At 35.2% G+C, this 16469-nt stretch overlaps 2 protein-coding genes across 5 annotated transcripts; both read right to left on the bottom strand.

The window, feature by feature from the left end:
* Positions 1-223: 223 nt before the first annotated feature.
* Positions 224-2758, bottom strand: LOC141661591 (WAT1-related protein At1g25270-like). Its single transcript, XM_074468596.1, has 7 exons — positions 2005-2758; positions 1833-1898; positions 1556-1672; positions 1128-1371; positions 879-1037; positions 647-798; positions 224-529 (listed from the first exon to the last, which is right to left on the bottom strand). Exons 1-7 carry the CDS (start codon positions 2208-2210, stop codon positions 406-408), a joined length of 1068 nt encoding a protein of 355 aa, XP_074324697.1. The 5' UTR covers positions 2211-2758; the 3' UTR covers positions 224-405.
* Positions 2759-3898: 1140 nt separating this feature from the next.
* Positions 3899-15955, bottom strand: LOC141724803 (myosin-1-like). Of its 4 annotated transcripts, none has more exons than XM_074527073.1 (24): positions 15706-15955; positions 14794-15387; positions 14248-14349; positions 14029-14172; positions 13781-13931; positions 13645-13672; positions 12144-12309; positions 11941-12004; positions 11801-11814; positions 11638-11722; positions 10639-10742; positions 10223-10361; positions 9276-9394; positions 8988-9140; positions 8814-8903; positions 8491-8568; positions 7910-8068; positions 7319-7525; positions 6703-6908; positions 6466-6601; positions 6221-6350; positions 5960-6106; positions 5186-5253; positions 3899-4808 (listed from the first exon to the last, which is right to left on the bottom strand). In XM_074527073.1, the coding sequence occupies exons 2-24, from the start codon at positions 15007-15009 to the stop codon at positions 4155-4157; spliced, it is 3360 nt and encodes a 1119-aa protein (XP_074383174.1). In that variant the 5' UTR covers positions 15010-15387; positions 15706-15955; the 3' UTR covers positions 3899-4154. The 4 variants fall into 4 exon arrangements, with proteins under 4 accessions (XP_074383174.1, XP_074383176.1, XP_074383175.1 ...); XM_074527075.1 differs by having other exon boundaries at positions 14794-15190; XM_074527074.1 differs by having other exon boundaries at positions 14794-15071.
* Between the last annotated feature and the right edge of the window lie 514 nt (positions 15956-16469).

Raw genomic sequence — 16469 nt, 5'->3', positions numbered from 1 at the left:
TGAGCAACACCAAAACAGTTAGCATTACAAGGATATTACATTATTAGCTTAGCAAGACATTCTGGAGTTTAGATTTTCAATGTTTTGCTTTGGTTGGTTAGCTTTAGGCTTTCGGCAACTGTCTCTCTGTATGTTTGGTTTGATAAGCTCACATAATATGCCTACCTTCAACAATTGCCTTGAATCTTACCAAATCTGATAACATATCTCAACTATCTACATGAAAAAGACAAACAACGTACAGATTCCAGTTACGAGCGATGAAATTACTTGTGTTCCGGGAGTGTTATAGTTGGTGTGGCACAGCCCACACTGACATAAATTGTTCTTCAGATACTAGCTTGTACAAGTTTGTTGGAATGGTTTTATAAAGCTTAGGGTTGTATTAGAGGTAAATCATAAAAATTAATGAGTTTGGTTTTGATTTATAAAGCTCTTCACAGGCAACTGATCAACCTTTCTCATTTCATTCCTTTTGCCCCAAAGCACAACATATAATCCGCATATTATAATCACTCCTCCAAGCACACTGTCACCAACAATGTACATACAAAATGGTGTCAATATATCTTAGAGAGGACCAAAACTGCAACCAGTGTTTGATTATAAAGTAAGAATGATTAAGGAGACAAGTGACTGTGAGTACCTTCCAAGGTGTAATATTTCGTCTAACAACAAAGATGCAGCAATGACTCCTACTACTAGCGATAGAGGATTAAAGGCGGACACAAATAGAGGACCTCTCTTTTGCACACACCATGCAGCCATCGTAAATGACACTCCAGAAGCCACTATCCCCTGTACACCTCATTTTAATCACTTTGTAATTTCATGTTATAATTAACTATTCTTTAACATAAAAGATTTTGTAAATTTACGCAATAAGCAGCGCTCAACAGCCTGATGTCCAATCCTAATTTCCATTTACTCCAATCCCTCTCCAAGCAAACTGTAAACATTGTGCACTGAATTGAAGCCACTATATTCATCAAGGCTATGCTTGTGTAGGGATACGGATATTGCTCGTTGATCTTTGCCTGGACATCATAAGAATTGCAAAATGTAACAGCCGTGTTTTTTTTTGTTTTTTTGGTTTAGTAACGTAAATATGTAAATGCATATCATACCTGAACAATCAACCAGAACGCATAACAAAAAGAACCACAAAAACACAAGAAAATACCCAGTATCTGACTCAATCGGGGTTGTTCAACATGGTTACCCCCATTTTTCAGAAGGTCAATGTGAGTGTGCCAGATATCGATACTTAGGCCTTTATAGAAGGTGAGGACCATTGCACCGGTTACTCCAACTAGTGTTCCTATCACTTTTGCTTTCCCCGCCACTCTATTCCAACCCAACTTCTCCGACCTATATAAATATTAGAACAAAGGCGCTCACAACGTTTGTAAATGTAATTACTGATAACAGTACGTATGTATAATGGAATTATAAGATTTTTTTCCCGCGACAGTATATCAATCAGTTGAACCAATGTATGCGGATAACAAGACAAATGGAGAGGATAGAGTTGTTTATGTGTTGGTGCACGCACCTGAAGCTAACAGCCAACACAAAAGTCATGGTGGGAATGAGATTATTTGTGACCATCGCAAATGTTGCCGAGGACATGGCCAAGCCCCGCAAATACAAAGTTTGCGCTAGTGATGCTCTGTCAGAAATTCGTTTCAGCTCAATATCAAACTATCATTTTCGACTCTATCCATTACAAAGAAGATAATTTAAGACCGTAAACCAACCAAGTCGAGTCTAGTGGAACCCAAGTCGAGTTAATCCGAAATCTAGGAGTACTAGTTAACATATTGGCTTACCCGACTAAACCAGAAAGAAATATGTGCTTAAATACTTTCCAGGATAGCTTCTTGATTTTATTTTTCCTGTACACGGGCAGAAGAAACCACGGGTTAATTATCCTGATCAGACTTCCGTTAAATACAAAATGATACGAAAAATGATAGATATATAGAGAGGGGGGGGGAGTACCTTTCAACGAAGAGAGCAAGGGGAAGCATAAAAGCAGCAGCAAATAAGAAGCGATAGGCAACCAAGATGGTCAAGTTCATTCCATCCAGTGCAGCCAACTTGTACAAAATATTCGCCCCTACAAATGAAATTTGTACCACTACCATTATCAGTGTTGGCTTCAATCCATCTGTTACATTTCTTATTTTCTCCATTGACATTAACATTTTATCACCTCAGAATCTAATTACCGAACCCAGTGTTTTATACGAGACAAGCATGAGTTGTTGGTACAGAAGAAAAATTTGGTGCCTCGTTAATTAGGTAATTAGGTTTACTAGCTAGCTTGTTGCCTGCCCAATCTGTAAGTAGTTTGGTTGAGTTAACAAATATGCAAATTTTAGTCTGTAATTAGACAGCCTGCGCATCATTTATATAGTATTCTTCAAACTGGTCTTAGCCACGCGTAACAAAAAGAGCAAGGAAATATGCATTTTAATCTAACAAGAGAACTGATCGAGTTTGGCTCCCTAACTAGTTATGTTACAATCTGCATGAAATGCGCTCTACATCAGGAAGATTAAAAAGCATGCGTGTAAACAATATTACATTAACTAAAAAATGAAAGTTAAGAAGAGCATGATCTGGCTTGTGTGGTGAGAATGCAACAATTAAGCCCCAAATATAATTATGTTTGGGTTCCCTGGGCTAACAACAATGAACACAGCCGTTTGTGAACAAAACTCGGGATCATGCATGTCTCCGGTTTCTTTTCATAAATTTTAGGCCTATACCTTTGCCTTGTCAATAAGCCTAATAATTAAGATAAGTCATGATGCTAAAACTAAAGATTATATAAAAGCCTCAACTTCCCTATAAAATAGGGATGTTTGATGCAGCATTGAACTTGTCAATCTTAATAATAGTATAAATCATTTAAAAAAGAGACAGAAGCAGAACTAGTCGTATTAGAGTTCATCGGATATAAGAAGCAAGAATGCAAAACATGCTATTGGAAATCCAATAATTTCGTGTGTGAAGTTGGACAAGCAATGCCTATCTAACAGTACTAATCAATACTGTGCATCTTCAAGAAAATACAGAAAAACAACCACCAAGGATGATTTTGAGTTTTCATTGATGGGGTTTAAACTTATACCACAATATCTGAATGAATTATCTTAAAATTCATGAGATATCTAGAAATCACTTTTTAAAACTTGATCAAACACCCACATTGATAATATCAGAAAATATGTGGCATCCATAGTAGGAATTATATGTTACATTAGTTAATTCATTCGCCAGATTCCTTGAAGTCAATATCTTACATTCCTTGAGGTTTCCGACAACTGTCTCTCCTCTCAGTAAATTGGGTGCACGTTTGATTTGGTTTGGTTTGCTCCCATAATGTTTTTGGTATAGCCTTGGACCATCCTGGCAATCGGAAAATTTATACTTACTTCTCAACAGTATGCCGTAAAAAAATAAAGATTACATAGAGAGGTTTGCAGAAAAGTTTGTAATCTTACCCAAACCTATCGAGATTTTATCAGTCATACTAGGGAAGTGTACTATTTCTGTAGTAATAGCCCTTTAAAACTTCCGACTTTTTAGAATTTCAGTTCTTGATGATTCAACCATTACATCAAGTGAACGCTTCACTATAATAAGAGTAACTGAGGCTTATAACACGACGTTACTCCTTGTAAACTGCTACAGCCTTATACACTCTTGCGCTTTACACTATACGCTTTATCTCATGTATCTCGTCTACAGCCTTGCACTATTTTCCCATATTTCACCCGCTAGGAGATGCATAACAAGTATTACAATCCCCTGACAATCTGCTTCCCGTTCCAGACCCTTGTATGTATCAAATGACAATCGAAACTTAACTTGTGAAAACAAAATATACAAAAAATAAATATTAAAATTCTATTTCCCTGTATTCATATAACATTAGTTACAGGTTTCATCCATATACTACTACACATTGCCTTGAATCTTACCAGATCTGAAAACAGATCTCAACCATCTAAAAATAAGACAAACAATATACATATTCTAGTTGCTCCCAATTTAGTTGTTTGCCAGAGTTTTGCAAACTCTAGAAGCATAGATCGGTTGGCACTGACATAAAAGCAAAGTATAACTGTGGATTCCTAAATTTAATTAATCCTCGAGCTGTTCAACCTTCCCCACCATTTCTTCTTCAACTTGTCACCAGATCCTTCTTCAGATCCTAGCTTATTCAAGATTACCTTTGTTTCTCTTAATCTTGCCCCATAATCCTTTTTCCAGCCTTCAAAAATTTGTTTTAACCTTCTTAGTTCCCGATCAGGGTTCAAACTTGCATCCACCTGACCTGATTTTACCTCAACCAAGAATTTTGCATCATCGCCAAAAACTTGGCTCCTCTGATCAAACTCTTCGGCCAATCTACTTATAACACTAAGACCGGCACTCATTGGCCTCACCCCATTGCTATCACGACTCCTAAAATTACTCCCTGTTTCCCAGCTGGAGTCTCTGTCATCATTGACTGATGCATCGGAATTTCTCGCAGAGTCATCCAGGGCCAGACTCTTCTTTGCAATGGAGAGACTAGACTGTAATGATCTCATTTGTTTCTGCCATACTTCTTCCATTGACTTCATTTTTCCTTCGTATTCGGACCAGCGGTTCTCATATTGTTGCAGTCGTTGGTGGAGAATGTCATTTTCTTCATCCTTCACTCTTAAAGCTGACTCGGCTTTAAGTACACGTCGTTGTAGCTCCGCAAGGAATGATGACTTCACCAGCACCTCATCCGACTCATTGCTCTGTTTACATAGCCTCATTGTCATTGAAAGTTTTACAAAGTTAAGGGAAATACAGAAAAGTTTATAGATCAGCTAAAAGCCTAAAATGCTCTTCAAGTGTATAAAGGCTATGTTTTCAGAAAGCTAGCAGTCACAGCCCTCAAGTTAAATATTAATAAGATAAATCTTTATCACTTAATACCCCTGTCTGAGCTTGTCTGATGGCTTGAATTTCAAACAGAATATATTAACTGGCAGAGGTTAACTAATTGACAGAATGTTCTCACTGTTTATACAAATTTCAAGCCGTTCTATCTAAACAAATTGAATCTTTTGCTTTTAAGGTCTGGTCTAAAATTCCATATTGGTAATAGTTATCAGCAGGGTCAATTTAATACCTTTTTAGCTCCAAATTGTAGTAATCCTATGTTCCCTGAACATCTTCTGACCAACCAGCCACGAATTCCTGGAGAAGAAAAAACTCAATTAATCTCAAGAAAAGCGCAATTAATGGACAACATAATTATCATATTACTTCCTTGCCCTCTCCTTTATTTAACTAGTAGACATACTAGAAACCTAAAAGTTGGGAAACTCCAACATCAGCCTACCAGAACTGGAAGAGTTTCTTTCTATATAGATTGCAAGGCAAATAGCTCAAGTCAACAGTAGTTCATCCCTCTTGACACTGGTCAACTATTTTAGTCACTACATGCAAATATTTCAAAATATTACCAAGTCCAACACTTTAGACATGTACAGTATCTTTTTTGCACACTTTCAGTGTAGTCTAGGTAAAATAGGTTCCCGACTTCCTTTTCATACTAAAAAGATCATGCAGGTATAACCTGTACATATTTTCATTAAATTACAAATAACTTGTAAAGATTAAGATTCCACTGTGAAGGTCCTAAAGGACAAAACAATCCAAGAAGGCACCAGGATTCTGCTAGACTCGAAGAATATTTCAACCTTCAATAGATTTCATATATAACCTATTGAGGCAGGGTGGTGAGTGGATACATAGTTGCTGACATGTCAGAAAATGATCAAAGCTTTTTCAACAAAGGCCTATGTTTTCAATCTGACGTGTACATTTTCACAATTAGAATAGGGAAAAAAAACTTGAACAGCCAATGGACCGGCAACAATAAATGAAAAAAATTTCGGACCTGATTGTAAAAGAACTGATGCATAATAGACATCTTTATAAATATTCCTGCAGATCCTTCCCTTGTACTGCTTTTGAATGATCACAGCCGCCCGATGTTGCCTTAATAATTGAGAGAAGTCCTTTCTAGTTTTTTCACCTCTAACAACTGCAGTAATGATAATTATTAAGATCAATTTCCTAGCCCTCAAAGATAACAGATATCTCAAAACAGCATGGCATCAATCATATAAAAATCTTATAAAAATATGAAAGGCAATACATGATTGCAGAGTGATGACCCCTCTCCTTATCTCCCTAAACTGACGGCGAGCTTGATAACCTCTAAAGCAACTTTGAACATGTAAGATACCATGGAGAGTACGATTTCTTGTGTCCTCAAGCACCCCAATCTGATAGGATATTGTAAATGTTTGTTTCACTTTGACCAGCCCAAAGCATTGACACAAATATAATGAATTGAAGATTAAAAAAGAAGTTTTAGATACTTCAAAGTGCATGTCTTACCTGTCCAGTTCTAAAGAACAATTTTGTGTAGCCAACTTGATACATTTCAGCCAGAATACCAAATTGATGAAGAATAGAAACCGAAACACCTAGTGGATCTTGTGATGCAGCGTTGTCTAATAGAAGGAACCCGTACCTGATTCAAAGTTCAGAGTAGAAGACAGGAAGTTGACACATGAGACATGTGAATATTCAAAATGGAAATGCTGCGAAAATAAGTTAACTATACGCTTATACCTTTGGGCAAATTTATGATGTGTCATTCTGGTAGGAAATCCAGATCTCGATATTCGAACAACTTCTAGGACTCCGCAGCATCTTAATTGCTGCAGTACAAGTCCTTGCTCATATAATCCAGGAGACTGAAAGTTGTTGGGCTTAATACATCGTATAAAATGTGGTGTCGTATTCTCCAAACGTTGCATTAGTTGAAATAGTTGTCCCTGTTACCAAAAGAATATAAAAGTTATTAGGTGGAAACTAATATTTGTACTAGATAGAAAATTTCGTAGGTAGAAAATATTATAACCTAAGACGTTACACTGAGTACGAACATTAATTTTATTATTTTAAGGTGAATTATTACCTCTCGTGAGAATTAATCAACAAACATAAACAAAAAATGCATCACTTTAACTAAGGTGAATACTGAAGATAATATTGTAACGGATACGTAGAAGTTTTTTGGCAACTTTGAATTTTTTATAAGCGGAAGCCTGGAACTGGAATCATTTTGCAAGACATAAAAAGCAAGTGTTTCCAAAAGAACATCAAAGCAAAAGCACTTGCTTCCATATTCAGAACCTCAAATGTCATACTATAAATAATATCATTAATATAAAATTTTAGGTACCTTAAATTTTGAGACAACACTGAGCTTTTGGGAATCTGCTCCACCTGATTTATGTAAAGGACCTACTACAGGCTTCTCAGATTGTGTGCGCAAATTGGATGCAAACGCTTGAGGTAGATGGCATGCGCAAGACGACAGAAGTTGAATGGTGTCCGAGTGCAGTAGATCTCTATTCTTCTCTAGGAACCCTGTTGTATCATACATGACCTAGGAGGACCAAACAAAAAACTGTGATCACTGATGAGGAAGAGAATTTAAAAGGAATAATTGCATCATGTTTATCAATCATTTTCCAAATGAGAAAAGTCTGCATTATGTGATCAAATTGTTGCATGAGAATGGAAATATGTAAGCCCCAATACTACAACTTACACCTCCAGGTTGTATCGTTGTAGAATATACAGTATCAGATGAATGAATAAACACTATTCTATATACTTAATTATGCATGTGCTAATTTTAAGTACCGCGCCATCGGAAAAGAATACTAGATCTGTTTGGCGAGCTGTTTTAGGTAACAAGATAGTCAAAGGAAATAAGGTCAGACAGCGAAAAACATAAAGAAGGGTATTGTAGTGATGAGGTACATACTTCGCCTGCATAGTGGCATACAGTAAAGGCATTTTCTCGTTCTCCTTTAAAACAAGAATTAGGAGTCAGGTGCTGCTTAAGTTTATTTGCAAATGACAAATCTGTTCCATTCGGAAAGGTGGACTCTTCATCTAATAGAGACAATAGCCCCAGTGGTTTCTGCAAGAAAGGAAAGAATCAGAAGTTAGTTAATTTCATAGTCTGATTAAAAGCGACAGACTACACCAGCTCCTGTATTCTCTTCTTTATAAAAAAAAAAATTAGGGGACAGGGAGGAAGCAAGGAGGGATGTGCTTTAAAATTGCAAACCTTAAAAACCCTAAATTTAATGCTAGAGAAGCTCTAATCAATCCTTCACAGAATTTCACGAGTTGCTCAAAAACAATACAAAGTAACTTTAAGAAATAATGAACGGTTAACTGGGTAACTGGGTAGCTGGGTAACTGGGTTCTAGACTGATCATCTTGCCTTAACTCTTAAGTGAAATTTTAGAACTATGGCATAATTTTTTCTTACAAAGATGTTTACAACTAACAAAATATATCTAAAAAATTAAAATTTGAAAGAAAATGGATCAGCACCTTCTCAAAAAGATTGAGACAATCTTGGTTGTCTTCAAAATCCACTTTGGCCCAGTCAATACCATCTTGGATATATTCCTGAAACATAATTTCATATTTTCATTCAATAATACTTAAGTCTATGCAATTCTGAGTGATGAATAAAATGTCTCTGATGAAAAAATATGATCCAAAAAATGTAGAGGTAACATATGATGCACCACATTTGTAACTTATTTCAGGAAGAGGAAATTACACTTCCAGCAGTACTAGAAGGGTAATAAATAAAGGGTAAAAGAAACAGTCATAAATGTTTATAAGATACAAGAGAACAGGATCCTTACCTCCTGCTCCAGCTTAAATAAATGCCGATTGAAGTGTTGCTGCAATCTCTCATTAGCATAGTTAATGCAGAACTGTTCAAAACTATTTCTCTGGGGAAAAAACAATGTACCATACAATAATTAATGTGAAGTAAGGGAAACATGTAGATAACAATTAAAATCACAAGAGCAAACCTCAAATGATTCAAATCCATAGATATCGAGGATGCTGATAGATCTTCCCGTACGATGCTTGCCTACAGCGAGTGACTTGTTTATTTTTGCTATTAGCCAGTCAAATAAACAAGAATACATTGATTTTGCCAATGCATCTCGTGTGTCAATGGCCTGAAAGATGTCATTAAAATATAGTAAAAAAATTAGTACCTCATCTGAAATGCATCTAGATGAACAGACATGATAACATCAATCATAATAGCCTACATTTGAGCATATTCCATACAGTTACTCATCCAGTCTTACCTGAGAGTGAGTCAGTTTCTGAACAATATTATCATTTCGTACTTTCATATGTCGAGTCGATAAAGCTAGCTTAAGGTCAGTAATATTACACTCCATCAGTTTAGCAACATTTACGAGACCTGAAAATTATATATATGTAGCTTTTAATATACATCCACGAGGGATAAAAGTCGACACATGACATTTATCATCTTAAAAAGTTCAATAGAAAGAAACCGATATCTTAAGAATCTGTCTAATATACAACAAACTCCTAACAAAGGAGTAGGAAAAAGAAGTGTAAACACAAGTTCCATATGACATAAAAGTGACTATGCTTAAGTTACTGTCAGTTGGCCTGGGCCATTAGAATACAATTTATTGCCATACTTTGTACGTGTGTGAACCGGCAAGACCTGCCACTTTAGCATCAAAGATTTGTTTACTCATATTGTAGGAAATTTGATCATGGAGATCAGAATAGTAAACCTCATTCATCCACAGTTAATCTAGAGTTACCCGATAGTCTTGTTAATCGAAATAACTGAGTTTTGATATTTTCCTCTCAATAGTGATAACTGAAGAATGCCGTCCCGCCCCAAGAATAACACATGCATGTTCCATAAAGATGATAATAAATTATGCAGATGTGTCTTAATACCATCAAAATAAGTAACTGTAAACCGTCAAACAACTCAAGTGTACCTCAACTACTTTCCCAGTCACAGTTAGCAACACAAATTGTAAAGGTAATCTAAAGCTAAAAATTCTACAAACAAAGCCGCCAATTTAATAGTAACAAGAACTAATTGGAGAGTATACTTGATGAAGGCAAAGACTAGGCTATCATAAACCGTGTGAGGAGTTCATCATAGGATGATAAAATAAACATTTACAAAAAGTATGAACTAGAATTAGAGAAGCAACAAAGTGTATAATGTCAGACTGATATTCCAGAATATTGTTACCTTCATTAACTACAGGTTCAACGTGGTTTTCATTATCAACAACAGTGAAGGACACATTCCCTAGCCACAGTACTGCAGCAAGCATTGCAAAAACTCTCTCTTGATCCTCTTTGCTGACATGAACAACATTAAGAGCTTCCTGAAAAAATTGGAATATCTATGTTATGTTTGCACAAAAATCCTGCATATGACGAATTTACTTGATTCTATGCAGTTAAATGGCTGTTTTAGCAATCGCATACACCCACTTGCAACCCTTTGCCATAAAAATGGCCATATCATAGCTCACCAAGATGATGAAATTTAAATAATAATAATAAATATTAAAAAATAATAATAATAATAATAATAATAATGATATTTAACCTCATAGGAATTTATAATGCTAAATAGATAATTAGATAGGTTTGCAGTACCACTACAACACGGAATTCTTCAGCATCATCCACCCCAGAAATCGAATAGCAATTGCTTTGGCTCAAATATTTGTACTCATTTGCACTTCTGAGATTCAGCTTTTCTGCATGTGCAAACAATCAGACAAAATTTGAGCAATAGTTGTATACAAGTGTACAAATAAAGCATGCGATTCTGTTTAAACTTCTGAATGAAAATCCAATGTAACATGCCAAAACTCGAGCTCAGCGCAATATATGTGAATAGTACTTTCCCTGATTATTTATGGTATCGCCACACCCGCATCTGTCATCATCGTGGCAGAAATCCCCATAACACACACAAAAATTAATGTTGCTTACACTAAAGCATATACTTAAAGATTGACTTCAGCGGATCCCATTGGTGGGTCTCAGATCCTTGTATTAATTAGTAACAGTTGGCCAGAAACAAACATCAAAGGTATTCAGCAGACTATTAGGAGCAGTTTTTACATGAAATGGAGTCAGGGCATATATATGTAGTTTCTCCAAGATTAAAGCCTTTTTTCTCAGGCATATTCAAATCTTTGCTCCATTTGGCAGTTAGATAATACAACAGAGAGATTGTGATCTATCATTTGTCAAAAGTAAAGTGTAGAGGACCTGAAGTTACAAGAATCAGGGGACATCCTTATTCCCCCTCACCCTTGTATTAGAAAGTAACAGAATAAGAGTTTACAATTTTTAACTACAAAAGTCTGGTTATAAGCAACAAGTAGGAGGGCAGAGTGGCCTCAACTGACAATCTGTTTCATATTTATAATTTTTCATTAAGTCGATGTTTATATTCAGTGAGCTAATATATGCCCGTGTAATGTGTATTAACAGATCAGATAATCAATTGATGTAATATGCAAGGTAGCAAAAGCAAAGATAAATAAGAAGGATGATATGAAATCACATCGACCTGTAGAACTAGCATAAAATAATACTACAATATGAGCAAAAAAGTCTAACTGAATTTGAGGCAGTATAAACCTTTTAGAGCAGGGGGAGCCCCTGCACAGAGCTGATAAAATGAGTGGTATGACCTTTCTCCCTCCGTACATTGAACCACCCTAGACTGTTCAATAAACAAAATGGAGTTATTTCTATAAGGAAAATGATTGGCAAAATGCATTCAATGTGATTTCTGAAATACCTTCTCAAGTAAAACTGTAACCAACCATGATCCACATTGATGGAAGCAAAGACGAATTTGCCATAAATGGTCAGCCACAGATTAGTAATAATGGGGAGAAAAAAATTCACTGTAGGATACCAATAAATATGCAAGCTTACAGGTTTGAATATTGGCACCCGATATTTTTCCAGTTTCACTGAAGTGAATTTCAATCAGCTTTCCCTGTGATAAGTTCACTTAGAAATAATTACTCGCAAATATAGGGGCACTTCTAAAGTTCACTAGGTGTGTTTGCTTCTCAACTCCCAACATTACAACCAAAAAAAAATTATGTTATCTGTTTAAGAAAGATGTTACTTACAAAACGACTTGAATTGTCATTTCTTGATGTCTTCGCATTACCAAAGGCTTCCAAAATTGGATTAGTTTTTAATATCTCATATTCTATTCCACTTCCACCTCCAAGTGCAGCCAAATATTGCATTGCTATCTTTGCTGTTTCAGTTTTACCTGCTCCGCTTTCGCCACTGAATGCAAATAAAAAGAAAACTAAATACATGTCCACAATAACATCAGGAGCTTTATTAAACATATATTTATTACTAGCTGCTTATGTTCTATGATTTTATCATGAATATAAATTATTACCCAATGAACAATAAAGGCATCATCACACGTACTGGTGAGGTGTCAACCTAATGAAATGCAAGAATTTATCAATAAAGGCCGACTTAACATATAAGCCTTCGAGTGGGACATAGTGAAAGTATTTCACACTGATTAGAATTACAAAGTTTTGCCAGACTACTAGTGAATTGAGGCTATTTGTTTGGGGAATTATAACTAAGGATTATTATCCTTACATTTTGGTCCCATCACTATAATCTTTGGATAATTATTCCTTTAAATAGTCTAAATTCATGTTTGCTTACCACATTATATTTATAGTAAAAGGAAGATCATATCCGCTTATCAAAAAAAATATAAGTCAAGTTGAATAGACTGGGTATTTTGTCTAGATGAAGTTAAACCCTCATTATACATGGTCTAGATGGGATTAAATAATTTAAAAATATAATAATTCAGTCACATGCTTAATCTCTCAAGTAAACACAGCCTGAGTGCTTAACACAACAGCAGTTCACAAAGTTGTACAAGTACCTCTTTTCTATAAATTATTTCATCATATAGATCATGTTAGAAAACAAAGTCATCTCGGAAGGGCATATATTTCCATATTAGCATCTGACAGAATGACAAATCAATTGCTCAATCAAATACATTGTTAAGATAAATTAGGTGACATACATGGTCTGGACTACAAAAAACATTGCAGAATCGTAATAAATTTAGCAGGGTGTTTGCCACAGATGAAAGATAGATTGGTAGATACAGTATATTATGATAACAAGTTATACATATATCATCGTTCAAGAATCCTGGCTAGCAAACAAAAGTAGCATCAACAACTCTGGCTATATATGGTGCAAGATTTATTTAAATTGAAACAGAAACATTGGGCCTTACATGCACAAAAGTAAAGATAAATATAGCCATAGGCACCTAGTATCACCCATGATATAAACACTTTTACAAGCATACCATATATGTATATCCAATAGAGTAAAAATCTCTATTTAAACAGTAACATGTGGCAATTTTTGAGATTGAAAAATTAAACTGAAGGTTGGTGATTCCGAAAAGTCCGATACTAATGACTTATAACACTGTTAGCATAAACATCTCTTTCGTACAATAGAAAAACAAAAAACAAAAAAAAACAACTTCTTACAGTAATCTTAACAGGACAAACACAGAACCGTAAAATTAATGTATTTAAATTCAGAAATTGTGCAACTGACCTTATAACAATAGATTGATTGACTTCATCTGGAGAATAAAACAAAATACAGCAATCATATTAAATATCTTTCAAGAAATAACCTTGGGTTAAAGGTTGTAATGTATGTAATGATGCTGCAAGTAACATAAACATACCTCGTATCATTTCACGTATGGCAGCATCTGTAATGGCATACACATGTGGGCTATCATTGGATCTACGCTTATAAGCTTCAATGTAATCATTCCCATACAAAGGGACTTTCTTAAAGGGATTAATGGCAACCAACACTGGACCTGCTTTCGTCTAGAAACACAGAGGTACAGAGCCTCAGTATTTTGTAATATACTACAAGATTCTAGGAACCAATTTAACAATTATTGAGCGCGAAATGGTAGCTTACGTAAATTGTATCTCGGTCATATCTATATTGAAGATTGTACAATACTGATGGTTCATTTAAGTAACTTAGTTGCATGAGATCATCTACGCCATCAAGGATGTCAGGATTTGCGGGAGTCAGACTATCAGAATTCACCTTTAGAACCTATATGATTGAAAAAGGGAAATTAGCTGGACTGCATCAGAAGTATCTGTCCAAGACTCTCAGAAGCATGCTTACTTTTTCTCCTGAGAGTGTCACAACTGATTCCGTCCCTGAAGTTGAAAGGATCCTTGCCAGTTCCCACTTGCCATCAGGAAGTTGAAACCATGACTGAAGCTTCTGGGAGAATGGATTTAACAAATCATAAGATCGTAATAAATGACTGAACCTAAGCCATTTAGAGTTTATAGTAGCTTTCTCCTCATATATGCTATCTATATTTATGGTAGGAGGAAATTTCAAAATATACAATATACTCTAATAGTGCAATGACAGAAAGATCGATGAGACGATAACCAAGATAAAATCAAGTTTGAAAAGAAAAAAACAACAATTAATAAGATAAACAAAGTTGAACGAGTTAACATTTTATATGTAGAACAGATGACCACCGCTACATATTTACGTTTATAAAAACTGACTCACATTAAAACGTAAACAACACTGCTTTCTTCGGATATCTATAGGCATGTAACATTAACAAACTGTTTCAAGTCTACAAAAGTTTTATAAGGAGTATTCATATTAGGTTTTATTAGCAAACTACATAAAGCAGCTAATAACCTTCTTGGCAACATAATAGGTGGTGTCATTCCACTTTGATTCATTACGCCGTAAAGGATCAGCAGCAAAACCCAAGCTTTCATCACTATCCAGATGCTCCTCTTCAAGTGTTAGGTTCATGCTACTATAAGGCGATTCATCTTCATTCCTAGCAATCTTGATCCCAACACCGCCACCAGCAAACTCACCACTCTCAGGAATTTTCTCAGAGATCATTTCCGTCTTGCTAATATTAACAGCCTCAGCCTCCACAACAGATCGAAGTTCTCGTGACCCCACTAACGTAAAATCAACAGGAAAAGATTTAATCGATTGTAAAGACGACAAACCTTAGGCTTTCTGCCACATTATCTCAAAAGTATTCCGCGGTCTATTGCCTTCCAGCGAAACACTATACCTTCATCTCAAAATTCAAAAAGCTAAACTTTTTCACCAAAAAAGCAATATCAATTATCAAACTTTAAGCAGGACCCATGAATTAACTGCCCAACTCATGGAGGGGACCATAATTAGCTCTTAATCTAACCTAGTGCTTGTCACTGCTGAATCATCGACATTATCGACTTTTGATATCTTCACACCTAATGCACAAAGCTACCAAAACCCATCAACTTAAAATTGGCAATTACACACTCACACTCATGTACAATTACAGAAATAGCAACTAGAAAATCCAAAAAACCCAAAATTGATCAGATATTACAATCATAAATTCCTTAAATGATTACTAATCTAAATTAAGAAACATACAAATGCCATCAATTTCACAAACAGATCTGGAAAATTTCCCAACTTAACAATGTGAATTAAACAAACAAATACTTATTTTCTTGGCAATTCTTGAAATAATCATAAAAATCGAATCTTTAACACACTACACAAATCCCAAGAAAACACGAAAAAAGGCAGTACCTCATTCAGCCATCAAATTATATATATCTTGTTGCAAGATGTATGTAAGTATGTTGATGAGAGTTGAGCCAAGTGTAAGTATAAGAATGAGAGTAAAGGACAATAGAAACTTGAAAGAAAATAAAGAAACTGAAATGAGTGAGATTAATGAAGTTGAAACTGAAGCTGCTTTTGCTTTTTAATTGCTTTTCCCTCTCTCTCTCTCTCTCTCTCTCTCTCTCTCTCTCTCTCAATGGCAAAAGCAAATAGTATGTGCTCTTCTGTCACTCTCTATGTTTGTCTCACTAAACTACTGGAACTAATTTTCTTTGTTGTTTTTTTTCAATTTTTGCGCACCAACCGAATTTGAATTCATTTTGGTCCTGTGACTTTTCTTGACGTTTTTGCCCCCATATCCTCTCTCAAATGTTTCAATAATCCTTTTTTGTATAATTTAGATTCATACTTTTTCTTAAACTTAAAAAAGTATGAATCTGTTTTGTCCAAATAGGAGAAAAGGGGAGGGGAGGGTGTTTTTAGACACATTTCCGAGGCTACACCATTTTTAAATCTAAAATTTCAATGATAAATTTATAAATATATACAGTATATGTTATTTTACACTTATTTTATCAAACACATGTAAATGTCATCCTCGGTCAAACAATTCTTTTAAATAATTTTATACCAAAATCCCTATAATACTAAGCCGTACTTCGCAACGGATACCATACACATATTTTTTAAGAAACTATTAAATACTTATTATTAAGATTGATAACATT

The sequence above is a fragment of the Apium graveolens genome, chromosome 5 (assembly GCF_009905375.1).
Source record: "Apium graveolens cultivar Ventura chromosome 5, ASM990537v1, whole genome shotgun sequence".
Lineage (NCBI taxonomy): Eukaryota > Viridiplantae > Streptophyta > Magnoliopsida > Apiales > Apiaceae > Apium > Apium graveolens.
The sequence above is the reverse complement of the archived record's forward strand: the minus strand, read 5'-3'. Positions and strand labels throughout refer to the sequence as shown.